The 19,338-nt window shown below is 32.9% G+C and overlaps 1 protein-coding gene across 7 annotated transcripts in view; it reads left to right on the top strand.

Moving 5' to 3' along the window:
* The window catches only part of KIF20B (kinesin family member 20B), a 75,786-nt gene that overhangs the window by 23,011 nt on the left and 33,437 nt on the right, over nucleotides 1-19,338 (top strand). For 6 of the 7 annotated variants that reach the window (XM_036829692.1, XM_036829693.1, XM_036829694.1 and 3 more), the window contains 7 exons: nucleotides 2,010-2,149; nucleotides 2,428-2,566; nucleotides 3,659-3,887; nucleotides 4,707-4,759; nucleotides 7,750-7,903; nucleotides 17,147-18,386; nucleotides 18,728-18,866. In XM_036829692.1, the coding sequence (XP_036685587.1) occupies nucleotides 2,010-2,149; nucleotides 2,428-2,566; nucleotides 3,659-3,887; nucleotides 4,707-4,759; nucleotides 7,750-7,903; nucleotides 17,147-18,386; nucleotides 18,728-18,866 (2,094 nt within the window). The remainder of the gene's footprint in view (nucleotides 1-2,009; nucleotides 2,150-2,427; nucleotides 2,567-3,658; nucleotides 3,888-4,706; nucleotides 4,760-7,749; nucleotides 7,904-17,146; nucleotides 18,387-18,727; nucleotides 18,867-19,338) is intronic. The other variant, XM_036829695.1, reaches the window with a different exon arrangement.

The raw sequence follows: 19,338 nt of genomic DNA, 5'->3' as shown, positions 1-19,338 counted from the left end.
ATGTTGACTAGATACTTGATTTTTATTTATTTATTTTATGACTAGGTACTTTAAAATTAAAATTTCATCGAAGTTTTTTTCTAATATTTTTAAAAATGAAAATGATTATAGGCTTTGCATGCTTTACATTATTAGCATTTTAATTAGAGGATTGTATTAAAGATCATTATGAAATATATTGATATTAGCATATTTACACTTACAATTCATTTAACTAGGCTAACCAACCAGAATTTTTTTCACCAAAAACTTTATCAGATGCTAACAATGATAGAAAACTAATTGTTGTTGAGAATTATTGAAAGAAACCAATTTTCCAAGGTATTCCCACATTCATGCAGATTTCTCTAAGTCTCCCACATTTCTTCTTCAGTAGTTATTATTTATTATTTTAAACAGTGGGAAAGTCTGTGGTTATTTAAAATTATAAAGATATTATATAATCATGGTGGAATCTAGAAAAAGAAAAAGAGGAAAATAATTAAATATAAATCTCTCTCTAATCTACTGCTCACGTTAGTAGGTTTTTACTATACATTATAATATTGTAACCTAATTTTCTTCACTTAAAAATAAATTGTGAAAAGTAGGAATTATAAATATGTCATCATAATTCATTACAGTAGTTTACTGTATGATGGTACCATAGTTGAACCCATCTCTTTGACTGTTGAGCTGGGTTTCACTTTTTCTTTACTTACGTACAGCCACTCACTGTTGCAAAAAACACAATGACCATTCTTACAGCCAAAACGCTGGGTCCTATTATATAATTAATTCCTCAGTATAAGTTCTTAGAAGCAGAATTTCAAAGTCAGGATATCTATAGAAATATGCTCAAATACAAAATCGAAAAACTGAAAGATCTGTAACTTTGAGAGAGTTTATTAATTAATTTATTATTGAGAAACTTTAATCAAAAACCTTAAAAAAGAATATTAGGCTTTTTTCTTGAATGCTATGATTTATTACATATCTATACTGGCTATGATGTCAAGTTGTAATTGCCTTATTCATTGTCTGTATTACGTGATTAATTATGTATGTGCTTTCAAAGACAGTTGTTGCTCTCATTTGAATAGTTATAAAAGCCCAATAGGATAAGTTTTAAAATTTATTTTATTATTTATTTATTTATTTTTGGCTGTGTTGGGTCTTTGTTGGTGTGCGCGGGCTTTCTCTAGTTGTAGCGAGCGGGGGCTGCTCTTCGTTGCGGTGCACGGGCTTCTCATTGCGGTGGCTTCACTTGTTGCGGAGCACGGGCTCTAGGCGCACGGCCTCAGTAGTTGTGGCTCGTGGGCTCTAGAGCGCAGGCTCAGTAGTTGTGGCTCGCGGGCTCTAGAGTGCAGGCTCAGAAGTTGTGGCGCTCGGGCTTAGTTGCTCTGCGCCATGTGGGATCTTCCTGGACCAGGGCTCAAACCCGTGTCCCCTGCATTGCAAGGCGAATTCTTAACCACTGCACCACCAGGGAAGTCCCCAATAGGTTAAGTTTATGTAACATTCTCTTTGTCATCTTGGAATGTGTTTGGGGGTTCTTAGTAACTACTCCATGTAATACTTCAACTTTATATTTTGACAGACTAATTTTAAACTCAAACTTTAACATGTACCACAGACCTGGTCTTTACTTTCTCCGCCTAAGAAATGTGGATGCTGCTACCAGGCTTACAGAGGGTTGTGTGGATTAAATGAAATAAAATATGAACTCCCCAAAGTAGTTTCTGGTAGATAGTAGATCCTCAAATTTTATTTTCTCTTCTTTCTTTGTGTAGCTAGACAGTGAGACATTTGAATTACTGTATGTCTGTTTCTAAAATGTGGAGAGGCGTACTTGATTTTTCAGATTAGTGAATCTCTGCAAATACATAATTTTCAGTGAAAATATCATCTTTAATAAAAGGGTGCATAATTACAATCTAAATGAAAAATTTTATTTTTGAACACTTGGACAGTCTTTCTCTTGGAATATATTTGTTTTTTTAATTAGAATTTTATTATTTATATTTTAGAAACTTTTGGATTTAATAGAAGACTTGAAAAAAAAACTAATAGATGAAAGAAAAGAAAAGTTAACATTGGAATTTAAAATCCGTGAAGAAGTTACACAGGAGTTTACTCAGTATTTGGCTCAACGGGAAGCTGACTTTAAGTAAGTTTTTTCGTTCATGTCCTGGTAAAAATTGAGATTTTATTGTTTAAATTTTTTTTTTTTTGGCTTTTTATTTTATATTAGGTGGCTTCTGAATTCTGACCTTCATGCAGGCTTGAAAATAGCTGTTACTAATCCCCACGGTGATTGTGAATTATACATGAATGATTATTTAAACTCACTTTTAATTTATAATGTACTTAATCTTAGAAATTTAAAATAAAAGCACAAAGTAGTGCTTTTTCTGTTTCTTAATGGGATTAATTTCTGTTATGAAGGGAAACTCTCCTTCAGGAACGAGAGATATTAGAAGAAAATGCTGAATGTCGTTTGGCTATCTTCAAGGATTTGGTTGGTAAATGTGACACTCAGGAAGAACCAAGCAGTGAAGATCGTGCCATGAAAGCTGAAACTGAAGTATGTTAACTGAAATATTAAATCCATGAGGTTTAGGTACCAGGATTTAGTATACCACATCAATGATGAGAAACATTAATATACTTTAGAATTAAAACAAAAAACTTAATTTGTAGCTTTATTATAATTAAGCATGCTTTGTTAAGAATGTAAGCACAAATAGTTTAAATATAGCTATTGAACTTAGAAAAATATATATCTGTTACATTTATATCTCAGTTTGGTGTTGATTGAGTCATTGTGTTGATTGTAGGTAGATTCCTTTTTCTCTGATTATGGGATACCCCTCTCAGATTTGTTTTAAACTTAAAGAATTTTAAATGGCTGAGAGACCTAAAGGGTCATTTAGTTCTGTTCTGATTAAAACAAAAACATTTATATATAGAAAGATCACTCTTGCTTGGCTGATTGACCATTCCCTACTGTTGAGGAAACATTATTCTTTCCTGCTGCTCCTACTGAAGCTGAAATTAATCTCATCTTTTTGGAAAGTTTGTTTGTTTTTGTTTTCCTTTGTTTTTTAATTACTCAGTTCAGGGGGTCTGGGATGGTGATGTCCAGGCTCTTGCTTTCAAACCATCATTATGTGTCCCTGACATAGTTTGGGATTTGGTCTGAATTATGAAAATGGAAATTTGTTTCCTCAGCTAGCCGAACAAAGCCTTTGAAGGCTCATTATATAACTGAAAGTATACCTGAAACATTATTTCTGCATAAAAACAATGTCATAAACTACGATAAGTCATTACAGAACAATTACGATTGCCTAATTCAGGTATACTTTCAGTTATATAATGAGCCTTCAAAGGCTTTGTTCGGCTAGCTGAGGAAACAAATTTCCATTTTCATAATTCAGACCAAATCCCAAACTATGTCAGGGACACATAATGTTTCATGTTCCATAGAACAGAAAATGAGTAATGGAGCACAACTTTTTCATAATTGGAGGTAGTTCTGTATAATCTATTTAAAAATTTTTAAGTTGTGAATTTTTTTGCTATTTATTTTTAAAACTATCTCAATGAGATGATACCACGCTGAAATAGTGAAAGCCACTGTTAACATTAGGTATGTGGTTTTTGCTATTTTTAGGAAGGACAGAATTATGTAGGAATTGAAGATATTATTGGTTCTCTTCAAGATGATGTCACTGATATTAAGAAACAGGCTGAAATTGCTCACTTATGTATTGCATCTCTTGCTGACCCCCAGGAAGCTATTGCTTGTTTAGAATTAAAGTTTAATCAAGTTAAAGCTGAATTAGCTAAAACCAAAGAAGAATTAATCAAAACCCAGGAAGAGTTAAAAAAGAGAGAAAATGGTAAGTGGATGTATTTTACCCCTATGTAGATGTTATAAATTCATAAAAAGACGGTAAGTATGAAATTTATGCAGCTGATTTACCAAGTGGCCAGAAAATGATGGCGGTAATGTATTTAATATTTTACCATTTGTATGAGTTTATAGTAACTTACTAGTAAAAATATTTTTTTGCTTTTCTTTACTTTTAGACCAATATTACTAGAAAACGGACTTCTCAAAAAAAACAAAAACTAAGTATAGCTTTATCAGCAAATTAAGAAATCTCATAGGAAATTGTAAAGCTGTAAATTTTGTTTATATATATATTATATATTTACTTATATATAAATATATATTTTATATATATATTTATTTTTATATATAAATATATGTATTATATATATATTTTTATATATATATATATATATATATATATGGATTGTTTGTCACACCTGGGTTTCAAGTGTTAGATGAAATACTCTGCCTTTTTCTGTGCGAAACACGATGGGTAGAAAATAACAGGTAAGTGATGTCTCATTCTGAAGTGTATCAGAAAGGTACCAGCTAGTTCTTTTCTGACATTATACCTGAAATTTTTTACTATTGAGCGTACATCATTCATTTTTATCCTGAGTTTTGAAAGTGGCATTTTCAGAAACATTACTCTCTGGTGGTAGAATTTGTAGCTAAGTGCTTGTGTGCTTCTAGTGCTGTGAAAATTCTTTTTCCTGAGTATAACAATAAAGTGTCTACTATAGCAGCTTATGTTTCATGATTATTCAGTGATATATTTTTTTAGGTGCTTAGATATTTATTTTTAATATTCTTATTTTTTCAGAATCAGAAATTAATTTAAATTCATTGGTTCAAGAGCTTGAGAAATCTATTAAGGTAATACTTTTAAGCTTTATTTTGTCTTGATAAGGAAATTAATCATTAAGTAAAATAAGCAGCATGAATTATGACTGGGTACGTCTATTTTAAAAATAATTTTTTTAAAGAATTTTTTTAAAGAATATGGTAAAAAAAATTGATGAGCATAAATGCCTTCACCCTCATACCTCTTTCCAAAGATGGCCTCTGGGAAGTTTCTTTTAGTCTTTCCAGAAAAGATTTATGTGTATGTGTGTGTGTGTGTGTATATATATATGTATATATGGAACAAACACACTTTTTAAAAAATTTGTACAAATGGGATTGTAGTTCTGTGTCTTGCTTTCTTCCCTTAGAAGACGTCTTAGAGATAATTCTATGGCAGCACATACAGATCTATGTCATTCTTTTACTAGGTGCATTGTGTTGATTAGATATATTTAAATGGTGTTTATTTTGTCTGAAGTTACTGAGTGTTTTAAAATTTAGGATATGGCCTGAGCAGTGTGCAGCATTGGAATCCTGAAAATCTCTAGCACTTTGTACCTTCAGATCAGATAATTACTCTAAATGGTTGTAGATGAATTTGACACTAATAGATCTAAATATGAAATTGCAGGTATACATAGAGGTGAAGTGAATTTAAAATTCTAAACTTAATATTTTTCCTGACCTTCTCTTAACTTACATTTGTCCTTCTAAAGAGCTGAATATTAAAGATATGATCAGATGTAAATAATTCAAGATCTTGGTATCTAATACCCAGTACTTTAAAAAGGTAACCAAAATAATGTACTTAGTACAAGATATTACAGCTATTGTTTAGACAATTCATGATCTTTTCCTTTTCTTTTATTTTTTCTAGTTACAAAAATAGCTGCTAGTTGTAAAAATTCAGCTATATTAAACTATGTAAAGTAGAAAGTACAATAGTACCCCATAATGTCTCTCCTACATCAAAAACAAAACAAAACCAACTTGGCTGGTAGCTCTTTGAGACTTTTATATATATCCATTTTAATAGAACATTTACTATGAACTCTTTTAAGTTCTTTACATATATTTACTTGTTTAAATCGCAGAACAATCTTATGATGTAGATACTGTTATTTTTTATTTTTATGGAGGTGTCAAATAACTTGCCTAGGGTTAAGAGAACTTAACCTCATGGTGCTGATTAACTGTTGATCTAGGGTCACTGTTCCAAAGGTTGTTTTGAAAGCAGACTCTTTTAATGATTAAAAGTTTGTTTTGCATGGTTCTTTAGCATCCTTCCTACCAAGCATACCCTAGGCAGAAAACATTCCTTTGAATAACTGAGATTTGTGGAGGATGGATTTTCTTGGTGAAGACTGTATAATTTGAAGGAGGAAAAAAATGACTAGGTCATTATGATAGGTCTGAGAGTGGAAGAGGAGACAGCCTGAAATTGTCATGGTCTGTTTGAAAACTCAAACTTTGTCAGAGGTCTGATCCCTCTATCCCAGGATTTTGTCATTTATCAGCGACACCAAGGGACTAATTGTGAAAAAGCATGGAGGTTATTCTTCATGATATCCTTTGTTTAGGGATATCTAAAAAGACTTTGCTTTTTTTTTTTTTTTTTTTTTGGTAATAATCCATTACTTTTTGACTTAAAGTCATTTTATCTATATCTCTTAAGAACATTTGCTGATTGTACCATGTAAAATGATGTTTTGTTTTCTCATATAGTTTTTGTTCCCCCCCAAAATGGATTGCTACCAGTATGTAGGAATTTAATTAATCTCTGCCTTTAAAAAAATCTCTGCCTTTACCATACCTTTAATTACTTTATAAACATACACTTAACTGCTAAGGTTTTACCCTTCCTCTTTCTGGGTACCTTTTCTTCTGCTGTCCTTTTAGGGAGGCATAGTCTTTGCCTTAAAAAATAAAAATCTAAATGGCTTTTATCATCTAGATAAACTAGGAGCTCATTTTTTTTTGGTTTTTTTGTTTGTTTGTTTCCACGTGCAGAAGGATTCACATTTATTGTTTCAAATACAGTACCTAACATTTGCTAAACATGCATTTCACACTACTTGGTCACATTTCCACAGGTAGTCAGATGCACAGAAGAGGGCCCATCCCTTGCCAGATGGTAGGGTGGGAGATAGCAGAGGGACTGGGTAGCAGAGCCCGCCAGCTATCACTTGGTCATGCAGGGTTGGTGGAGCCAGGTTGGCGGGCAGCCCTTGGCCAGCCCGCTGGGGACAAGGGCCCAGAGACATCCTGTTTGCTCGACTCCTACACAGGACTGTGGGTAGAGTTGGGCCTCGGGTAGGCAGCCCAGGGGGTAGGCTCACGGATGCACGTGCCACCGGAGCTCCTGAAGGTGGTGTCATGGGAGGTGGTGCTAGGAGCTCACTTTTAAAGCAGTGTGTAGACTGTGTATCTTTGATATGCATAGGCTAGAAGCTAAGGCTAGAACCTTTTCTGCCACTTGCGAACAAAGTAACAAAGACATTACTTTGAGAAGTGATGTCTTTGACATTACTTTGAGAAGCTTTGTTTGTAACACAATTGATGAGTTTCCCCAGTTACTCAAGATTACTCAAGATTTTAAGTAAAAGTACCTATAAGAAACAATTTTGTCATAGCGTTTTCATATTTTTCTTTTCAAAGCACATTTTGTTTATGACTTAGAGGTAAGTGTTTTAGGGTTCTGTGGTTATCTGCAAATAAGTCTCTAACCCACCTGATTCCCTTAGAAAATCTAAAGATGAATTTGTTTTTAGTATCGGGGTGAAACTACACACTTAACAAGTTTTTTTTTTCCTCCTTAGTGAATGTACAAGTTAGTTAATATTGCTCACTTCCTAGAGTCATTGGTTATTTTAGGGTGAGATTTAAGAAATAACTTAGAAAATGTTTCAATAAACTTGAAAATAAAATTTTTATGATGCAGTATTGAATCTAATTTATATAGTTCTTAAATGTATTATAGCTTTCTATATGTGAACTAATTTTAATTTATTTTACTTTAGGACAATGCTGGTACATCTCCTTTAATAATAAACAATAAATTGGTTTGTAATGAAATGATTGAAATGTCTAAGGACAGCAAAACTAAAACGTGTTCAGGAAGAAAAAGATTAAATGAAATTGAACTTCAACAAGATGAACCACCAGCAAAGAAAGGTACTCTTCAGCTGCTAGCAGGAGACTTTTAAGAAAGCTAACTCCTAAAGCAGGAAACAGAAAAGTTGTAAAGAGAAGGAAATTTACTTATCTAAGGAAAAAAAACTGAGAAAATATAAATGTCCCTAAGTTTTACGCTAACATGTTATGAACTGTCTAGAGGATGGGTATATTTAAAGCTGCCTTTATTTTAATAGTATGTTTTTAGATATTGTGCTTTTATCACTTAAATATGACAATAATTCTTTTACTTCTGTGCCTATAGTAGTTAAAAGTCATCACTTTCATCTTCATGATTTATAGTACCTTTTCTGCCAAAATTTCTCCACATTGTTTTTTCATTTGAAGAAAAAGCCATTTGACAGTAAGACTTTGAGCTAAACATTACTAAAGACACATGTGGTCAAGTTTTGTTTTCTATGAAATTACTAAAAAAAAAAAGTGGGTGCATGCTTCTCTATACTATACATCCTGGTTATATGGAAGAACATGGCAGCTTTCACCTTGTCTCTAAGCTATTCATTCTGTCTTTTGGAAAACTTTTACAGTCTGATACAGGGAGGGAGGCTTTCTAAGAGAAGGTGCATTAGCTTTAGAAACCTAATTAGCAGAAAAAGAAAAACAAATATCGTATATTAATGCATATATGTGGAATCTGAAAAAATTGCTATAGACGATCTTATTTACAAAGCAGAAATAGAAACACAGACGTAGAGAACAAACATATGGATACCAAGGGGGAAGGGGTGTGTGGGATGAATTGGGAGATTGGGATTGACATATATACACTACTGATACTATATATATAAAACACATAACTAATGAGAACCTACTGTATAGCACAGGGAACTCTACTCAATGCTCTATGGTGACCTAAATAAGAAGGAAATCCAAAAAAGACGGGATATATGTATACATATAGCTGATTCACTTTGCTGTACAGTATAAACTAACACAATATTGTAAAGCAACTACACTCCAATAAAAATTTTTTTTAAAGATGGATTTAGAATGTTATTAATATTTATGAGTAATAATATATTATGAATTATGAACCAAAAAAAATAAACTAGTTAGCTGCTTCACCTTGAGAAAAATGGATAAATTAAGTCTTTCTTTGGTCATTAGTAAAATAAGTTAAATATACCTGCCTCCTGAGGTTGCTAAGAATAAGAACAATTGGGTAATACACCAACATAATAAACACCTCATAGAACATCAGTAAAATTAATGTTTTCAAAAGTAGATGACTTAAAGGATAATATAGCGCTAGATATATTAATCTTATAAAGTATGAGCTAATAGATTGAGACTAATATGCATGGTCACCTTCTGTTATCATTAAAAGAGTGGTGCCTTAGCTACAAGGAGTATAACCTTGTTATGATTTCCATAGCACTGTTCCTCTATTTTTTCACCTTGATCGGTGCCGTAGAGTAGTTGAGAATATAGGGTAGTTGAGAATGCAGGAATAGTAGATCACTAGGAAGTGGAAGTGAAAGTTGGCAGGAGCGAGTGATCTACATGGTATGACTAATCCTAAGGGTAACCCATTCATGAAGAAGATGATTGTATAATAACTCTAGTTGTTAGCGATAAATAATTTGGATGTGGGTAGATTTAAGTAAGTTTAGGTAACATAAAGTATTTTTTTTTCCTCCTTAAATTCGTAACCACTGTGGCTATTTCTCAATTATTTGTTGTTAGAGGCTAAAGGGACTACATAAAGGATCATAAGAAAATTGTAGCTATAACCACCCTTCTTTCCCTCTACCTGCTACTAAAAAATCTCCAAAACAAAATATGGGACTCCTATAAATACTAGGATAGGATTAGGGGGTTGATAGTTTTACTGGATGTATGTTTTCTGTTCCTAAAGGGAATGCAAAGCCATTTCCCTATGAAAGTGAATTTACTTGTTTGAGGTCACTGTATCTGTACTTTGGGAAGCTGATAACCATGTAAACGGTTCAAGAAACAAGCCTTCATATAGTGATAAAGGAGACAAATCAGAGATATGCTACAATCTGCTTACCTGTAACTTTTCAACCAAAACTAATTATTGTAGCAAAATATAGGTAAGCAGTATATATATAGGTTGAATGTGATAGAAATATTGAATTAAAGTAATTATCTTTCTATTGTTTATGTTTACTTTTTATAAGTTAACCTATATTAGATTTATATACAGTAAAACCTATTTCATCTTTATTGCTAGACTAATGCTTTAATTTCTCACTGACAAGGCTGTTCTGAATATGTTCTATGAATCTTTTGATATAAAACATAAAAATTTCTGAAAGAATAATATGAATATCTGAACAAGAAAATCAGGTGCAAAACAAATTATCTGCAGTACCTTATGTTATGTAATTATCCTAGTTATTTTTTTTTTTTAAATAAATTTATTTATTTATTTTTGGCTGCATTGGGTCTTTGTTGCTGTGCACATGCTTTCTGTAGTTGCGGTGCGTGGGCTTCTTATTGCGGTGGCTTCTCTTGTTGCGGAGCACAGGGTCTAGGCACGCAGGCTTCAGTAGTTGTGGCACGCGGGCTTAGTAGTTGTGGCTCGCGGGCTCTAGAGCGCAGGCTCAGAAGTTGTGGCGCACGGGCTTAGTTGCTCCGCGGCATGTGGGATCTTCCTGGACCAGGGCTTGAACCCATGTCTCCTGCATTGGCAGGCGGATTCTTAACCACTGCACCACCAGGGAAGTCCTATCTTAGTTATTGAAATATAGTAAAATTAAGAGAACAACATTAATTGATCACAAAAGCTTTATTGTACTTACTGTAATTCACTTCAGGGTTTAGGGACTATGTCCATAGAGTATGCATGACTCAAATCTCTTCTCAGGATATTCAGGATTTATTTGTGAGCTCTGAATTTCTGATTGTTGTCATTTTTAACTTGCTTAGATCCCATCTTTCTCTCCTGATAAAGGGTTCAGACATCTTTATAACTTGTCTTCTTAAAGGGCAAAAGGATTAGTCATTTCCACTGATGAAGTCATAGGTGTGAAAATTACATCATAAGTTCAGAATTACTTAAAGGGAGAGTAGAACAGAGGTGTGAATCAGTGGAAAGGACAGTTATTCCACTTTGGGATGACTTGCCACAGCTTTGTAAGATGTTAGGAGACAATCTGATAAAAAATAATGCACTGGTTGAACATTATTTTTAAAAATTCATAAGAGTAAATGGGCAAGTTTGTTGTAAACGTAAATAGGGGTAAATCTCTAAGTATCCAGAGTAGATGGAATCCTTAGGATAAACTGAGAATCTGAAGGAACTAAATTAGGAAAATGTAACCACAAACATAGGAAAATCATCAAAAATAAACTCAACAGCTTTTCAGAAAGCAGGCTATAGAGCAGGGGTAATGCCATGTTTTTCCTCTCCTTTTTGAGGCAGGAGAGACAATGTAAGTTATAGGTAATAAAACCTTGTCCAATGAGCTTTTAAAGTTAGTCTGTTAAAGAGATCTTGGAATCCTGTTATGGGATTACACAATTACTGCTGCCCAAGAACATTTAAACAATTGGGTGAAGGAAAAGAATATGGATTGTATTTGAAAAATGGAAACTTACAAATAAAGCTTGCTTTTACATGTATACTACTGAATGTAAAACTGGATAAATTCTTGGATGGAGTAGGGAGGTGAGATTCCCAGATTATAGAGTGATTTTTGGGGTGAGGGCATGCTCTCACTGGGGACATCAGTATCTTGAGAGGACTGGGATTTTTTTCTCAGCCTTCTTGAGGTATAATTGACCAATAATACTGTAATATATTTAAAATGTTTAACATGATTTGCTATACATTGTGAAAAGTTTCCCACCTTATCACCATTAATTAATACATCTGTCACCTCACTTATTCACCTGTTTTCCCCCTCTTTTTTCTTTTTTGGTGAGAACAGTTAAGTTATACTCTCCAGACAAATTTCATTTATACAATACAATGTTATCAATTATAGTCACCATATTATACTTAGATCCTATGACCTTATTCATCTTAAACTGAAAAATTATACCCTTTTACAAGCCGCTCCCTATTTCCATCACCCCTCATCCCCTGACAACCACCGTTCTACTCTCTGTTTCTATGAGTTGGATCTTTTTTTCTCGTCGTATTGATACCATACAGTATTTGTCTTTCTTTGTGTGGTTTATTTCACTTATTTCACATAATGCCCTCCAGGTTCATCCATGTCATTGCAAATGGCAGAATTTCCTTCTTATTTAGGCTGAATAATAATATTCCATTGTATACATATTTATTCCACATTTAAAAAAATCCATACATCCATCCATGGACACTTAGGTTGTTTCCATGTCCTGGCTATTGTAAAAAATGTTGCAATGAACATAGGGCATGAACTTGCATGAACTTTGAGATAATAATTTCATTTCCTTTGGATATATACTCAGAAGTGAGATTGTTAGCTCATAAGATAGTTCTATATTTAATTTTTTGAGGAACCTTTATACTGTTTTTCTAGTGGTTGTACTACTTTATATTCCCATCAGCAGTGTGCAGATTCCCTTTTCCCCTCATCCTTGCTAACATTTGTTATCTCTTTTTGATAATAGACATCCTAACAAGTGTTAAGTGATATCTCACTGTAGTTTTGATTTGCATTTCCCTAATGATTAGTGATGTTGAACACCTTTTCCTGTACCTGTTGACTATTTGTATGTCTTCTTTGGAAAAATGTCTGTTTAGTTCCTCTGCCCATTTTTTAATTGGATTGTTTGGTTTTTTGGCTGTTAAGTTGTATGAGTTCCCTATATATTTTGGATATTAACCCCTTGTCAGATAGATGGTTTGCAAATATTTTCTCCCATTCCACGGGTTGCCTTTTCATTTTGTTGACTGATTCATTTGCTGTGTAGAAGCTTTTTAGTTTGATATAGTTGCACTTATTTATTTTTTGCTTTTGATGCTCGTGCTTTTGGTGTAATATCTAAAACCTGTTGCATAGTCCAGTGTCAAGGAGCTTTTCCCCTATGTTTTATTCTAGGAGTTTTATGGTTTCAGGTGCTATGTTTTAAGTCCTTCATCCATTTTGAGTTAATTTTTATAAGTGGAGTAAGATAGGAGTTCAATTTCATTCTTTTGCATGTGGATATCCAGTTTTCCCAACACAATATTGAAGAGACTATCCTTTCCCATTGAGTATTCTTGGCTTTCTTGTTAAATAAGTTGGACATATGTGTGTGGGTTTATTTTTGGGCTTTTGAAACTATTTCATTGGTCTATGAATCTGGTTTTATGCCAGTACCATACTGTTTTGATTACTGTAGCTTTATAGTATAGTTGAAATTTGGAATTGTGATGCCTCCAACCTTGTTCTTTCTCAAGATTGCTTTTGCTATTAGGGGTCTTTTGTGGTTCCATGTGAATTTTTAGATTGCTGTTCTATTTCTGTGAAAAATGCCATTGGAAATTTGATAGGTATTGAATTGAATTTGTATATTACTTTGGGTAATATGGACATTTTAACAATATTAATTCTTCTAATCCATGAACATGGAATATCTTTCCTTATTTTGTATGTCTTTTTTCATTTTCTTTCACCAGTGTTTTATAGTTTTCAGTGTATAGGTTTTTTACCTTCTTGGTTAAAGTTATTCCTAAATATTTTATTCTTTTTTATGCTATTATAAATGTGTTTTTTTTCTTATTTTCTCTTTCTGATAGTTTGTTGTTAGTGTACAGTTTTTGTTTTGTATAGTGTTTCTTGTATATTGATTTTGTATCCTCCAACTTTAGTGAATTTCTGTATTCTAAAGGTTTTCTGGTGGAGTCTTTAGGATTTTCTATAATATAAAATTCTGTCATCTGTAAACGGACAGTTTAACTTCTTCCTTGCCGATCTGGATACAGTTTGTTTCTTTTTCTTGCCTGATTCTCTGGCTCAGACTTCCAGTACTAATGTTAAATAGAAATGGTGAGAGTGGACATACTTGTTTTGTTCTTGATCTTAGAGGAAAAGCTTTCAGGTTTTCATGGTTGAGGATGACATTAGCTGTGGGTTTGTCATATATGACTTTTATTATGTTGAGGTATGTTCCCACTCCAGTCTGTTGAGAGATTTTATCATGAAGGATGTTGAATTTTGTTAAATACTCTTTCTGCATCTAGTAAAATGATCATATGATTTTTATTCTTTATTTTTATTCTTCATTTTATTAATAGAGTATATCACATTTACTGATTTGCATATGTTGAACTATCCTCGCATCCCTGGGATAAATCCCGCTTGATCATGGTGTATGATCCTTTTAATGTGCTGTTGAATTCGATTTGCTGATATTTTGTTGAGGATGTTTCCATCTATGTTCATCAGTGATATTGACCTGTAATTTTCTTTTTTCTAGTGTCCTTGTCTAGCTTTTTTATCTGGGTAATGCTGGGAGAGAGCTGTGATTTTAATTTATCAAATGGAGTCATAAGATTAAAAATCTTGAACAGTCACTTAAGTTTTTTCTCCCACATTATATAATAATATCTGAAAGACCTTTCATAAATGCTTGTGCTTTTTCTTTATTTTTCTCACAATGTCAACTGTGATTAGCATATAGGAAGATAGAAACCTATTTGTATGTAGGATAGTAGATTTAATTTTAAAGATCTTTTTATGATCTTAAAAATGCCTTCTTAATTGAACAGATTCATTACATAGGGTACTATCATCTCTCATCTAGGATGCATGAGAGCCTGCCACAGGCAGGAGGAAAAACTTAAGGGCTTGTATGTCATTACTGTGTGAGATTTGACATTTTTCTCCTATGGAACAGTTACATGTAGGACTGCCATATAGGGGCTTAGTAATGAAGCAAACTGATATGTTTAGATCCCAAATGTTATTACAGGGGTGACTGTCAAGGTCTTCCAGAAATTTAGAAAAATAAATTCCTGGAGCAGTGTGCATGTACCCTCAAAGTGTTTGCATGTACAATACATTCCAGATTTATCAAGTCAGTATGTTTGGTATTTGTTCTCAGGAATCTACATTATAAGCTCTTTTGCCAATTCTCTAAAACTAGAGAACCACTGTTGTAAAAAAGGCACTGTAAAGAGAACAGCTTAAAATTTAAAACATAAAATTGCACTAAAGTAACCAAGTTAATATAACCGAGGCATGTTAGATTATAAATTTGCACATATCTAGAACCAGAATAGGTTACTGATGACAAAAGTTACGTTTTTCTGATATAATGATATGTCTTAGAGATAGAAAAGGAGAACATAAGCGATGTAGCTAAATTTCAAAAATAATTCATTTAGGGGGACCTCCATGGTGGTCCAGTGGGTAAGACTCTGCAGTCCCAATGCAGGGGGCCTGGGTTCAATCCCTGGTCAGGGAACTAGATCCTGCATGCATGCTGCAACTAAGAGTCCGCATGCTGCAACTAAGAAGCCCCGCATGCCTCAACTAAGAAGCCTGCATGCTGCAAATAAGACCTGGCGCAGCCAAAACAAATAAATAAATATTTTTAAAAATTCATTTAGGATTATTGTTCATGTATATAAAGATGCATTAGACACAGAGAGTCTGCTGTCAGGAAGTTTGGAATCTAGTAAATGAGAGTGACAAGTAAACATATTATTTCAGTATAATCTAACGTGCTCAGATGCATAGGATAATATGGTGGCACACACTGAAAAGAAAACTATAAAATACACTTTTTAAAGATTCATTGGACAGTTACCAACTGAAAGTAACAGGTTTCTTAGTGAGGAGAATTTCAATCCATCTCTCCCTTATAACTGTCTTCTGCTTTTATGGATTTCATATTATATGTGGGACCTTTAAGCATGAGGAATTCGATTCTCAACGTGCTTAATGAGACTACCAAATAAAAATATAGGTGAAATTGACAGATAAGTGGCCAGTGGGGGAGTGAATGAAGGTCAAAGGACATGTTGAGTTGATTATGTCAGTACAGTATTGTGTAGAAAATTCATAAAAATTGTATTAGAGTTGTGTATATAAAGTTCACACATATCAACATCAAACCATGAAGTGAAATAGAACAGGAAAAATATTTAAAAACCAAAGAATCAGATTCTTATATGTTTTGAAGTAATTTTCCTAGGATATGAGATACTCATCAGATCAGTTATTATATCAATGGAAATTGTATGAAGACATAAAAAGATAAATTTGTGTATCTGGAGAATTGAGAATTATGTTTCAAGAGTTAATCATGTAATCTGTGAGAAAAATGTGAACATAGTTTATACTGGACAGTTGTGTGAGATGAGTTAATTTGTCAAATATCAAGAATTAAGTTTTAGCTAATGGTGCATCTTCTCTGGACATAGTTTAATCTATACCAACTATGTTCTTGTACTTATATAACATTTACAAAATGCTTTAACATACATTACATATTAACTTATTTGGCCCTCTTAACACTATTCTGTAGCAAGTAGGGCAGGTAGAAATATCCTTATTTTAGAAATGTAGATATTAAGCCTGAAAAAGCCAAACTTTTATTTATTTTTAATTAGCTGAACTCTTCTGTACAGATTTTCAGTTTCTAATAATATCTAACTATATCCCAAGCACAGTGTTCTAAGCTCATTGATTATCTTGATCTTCACGATAACTCTGAGATAGGTGGTATTATTGCTATTATTTTTCATTTTACATTTGAGGAAGCAGCTATGGGGTCTAGCAGTTTATTGACAGTTACGCAGCTAGTGAAGGGTAGGGCTACATTAGACTTGGCATAAATTTAACCATTTTTCTCCTAATTTTACCTGTGAAAGTGTAAGGTACTCAGTTTACAAATCACTAATTTAGTAGATCTATAGTATAATTGTACTTTAAAACTGTTCTTTAGTTTGCCTTAGGGTATAATTCCCTACCTTCTATCTCATAGTAATAATAAAGATTTTTGGTAGACAATTTAAATAACATAAAAGCTATAAAAAGAAAGTAGAAGTAACTAGTAATCCCACTCAGAAGTAGTTACCAGGATTTTCTTGCACACCCTTTGCTAACTTTTTCTGCTGTGACTTAATGGAACTACAATTTTTACATAAATTGGTGTATGCTATGTATGTTTTGCAACCTGATTTTTCTTTTTTACTCAATAGCTTATTTCTGTTTTTCATTAAAAGTGTGCTTTCATATGTTTCCTATGTTTGAATGTTGGCTTATATGGTAACTTTTTGATTTTTATTAAGGTTTGCTAGATTAATAATAATTTTTTTTATCTTTAAAGGACCTACACATGTTAGTCCAACCATCACTGAAGACCAAAAGAAAAGTGAAGAAATGCAAGAGAGCATTTCAGAAGATGAGGAAAACATTAGAGTTTTACAAGAAAATAATGAAGAGCTGAAAACACGTTTACTCATTGTTGAGAATGAACTTAAAAATGAAAAGGAAGAAAAAGCTGAATTAAATAAACAGCTTGTTAATTTGCAGCAGGAACTCTCTTCTTCTGAAAAAAAGAGTTGTAGTTTTAGTGTAGAGGTCCAACAAATTCAGTCGAATTATGACAATGCGATTTCTGAATTACATGTGCAGAGAGGTATAAATCAAGAACAGGAGGAGAGGATCATGAAATTGTCAAAGGATATAGAAACTGCTAGAAGAAACATCACAAATAATGTTTCACAAATAAAATTAATGCAAACAAAAATAGATGAATTGCGTACACTTGATTCAGTTTCTCAGATCTCAAACATAGATTTACTCAATCTCAGGGATCTGTCAAATGGTTCTCAAGAGGATAATTTGCCGAATACACAGTTACATCTTTTGGATAATGATTATTTGATAAGTAAGCAAGTTAAAGAAAATGGTATTCAAGAACTTGGTAGGGAAAGGTCTTTCCACTCTACTGTTGAAGCCATTTGGGAAGAATGTAAGGAGATTGTAAAGAGTTCCTCCAAAAAAAGACATCAGATCCAGGAACTGGAAAAACAAATTGAAAAATTACAGGCAGAAGTAAAAGACTGTAAAGATGCAAACAATAGACTAAAAACAGAGGAGAGGGAGAATAAACATCAAGGTGATCTACTAAAAGAAAAAGAAAGTCTTATACAGCAGCTGAAGGAAGAATTGCGAGAAAAAACTGTTGGTCTTGATATTCAAGTACAGCATGTAGCTGAAGGAAAGAGAGCACTTTCAGAACTTACACAAGATGTTACTTGCTATAAGGTGAAAATAAAGGAACTTGAAGCAATGTTAGAAACTCAGAAAGATGAATGTAGCCATTCAGCCAAGTTAGAACAAGAAATTATGGAAAAGGAATCTATCATTTTAAAGCAAGAAAGAAATCTGAAGGAATTTCAAGCAAATCTTCAAGATTCTCTCAAAAACGCCAAAGATTTAAGTGAAAGGGAAGTCAAATTGAAAGAAGAAATCACAAAATTAACAAACAATTTGCAAGATGCAAAGCATTCACTTCAATTAAAGGAAGAAGAAAAAGAAATAAACTGGCAAGAAACAGAAAAGTAAGCTAAAAGTTATTAAAATGTTTGAAAATATGGGAAGCATTTATTGATTTTTCTGTGTAGCTTTTAAAGAATTTGGGTGGGCATATCTTAATCTGGTTAAGTATAGCATGTATGATGACTGAAGAACTTCAATTTTGTTTATATAAACCTTTGGAACCAAAGGTTATATGCAAAGATCTGTTTACAAAATCTCCTGAAATCCTCCTTGAAGGATTTCTTCATGGTTTGGACATTCCAAATTTGTGAAAAGATCTAATTTTGTAGATTATTAGTAGCTCACGCATATGATTCTAAGTGATTAGTGATATGTCACTATAGATAAGTGATTTTTTTTTTAGGTTGAAAGAGGAGCTCTCTGCAAGCGCTGCTCTTACCCAGAATCTGAAAGCAGATCTTCAGAAGAAGGAAGAAGATTATGCTGAGCTGAAAGAGAAACTGGCGGATGCCAAAAAGCAGATTGAGCAAGTACAGAAAGAGGTAGGTTATTTGAAAAGGTGTGTGGCCAATTTAAATGATAAAGATTGTTTTCCTTATATATCAAGTTTAGACACTAAGTTTAGTATTGACCAGAACATTTGTCAGCTCCATAATTTTTCTTAAATGATGAGAAAAGTTATTTCACAAAAGAAAATTTAGTCAGATTAAACAAACTGAAGGATGTCTAATATTAAGAAAAATATGTGCCTTATGTAAGATTAGAACCTTTTTTTTTCTTTTAAGGGCTGCTAAGTTCAAGTCCCCCCAGAAAAGTAAATAGCAAACTTTTGTTTGCAGATAGTGTTTAGGAGAGTATGTAGTGCAATTGTAACAAGTTTTTATTATAATTTGATTTAAAAATAGGAAATATAATCACATGATTCCAAATTTAAAATATATGAAAATATGTATAGTGAGGGGAAAAACTGCCTCCCAGCTATCAAGTTTCCCTCCAAGGCGTCAGATGTTACCA

The sequence above is a fragment of the Balaenoptera musculus genome, chromosome 16 (genome assembly GCF_009873245.2).
Source record: "Balaenoptera musculus isolate JJ_BM4_2016_0621 chromosome 16, mBalMus1.pri.v3, whole genome shotgun sequence".
Taxonomy (NCBI): domain Eukaryota; kingdom Metazoa; phylum Chordata; class Mammalia; order Artiodactyla; family Balaenopteridae; genus Balaenoptera; species Balaenoptera musculus.
The sequence above is the reverse complement of the archived record's forward strand: the minus strand, read 5'-3'. Positions and strand labels throughout refer to the sequence as shown.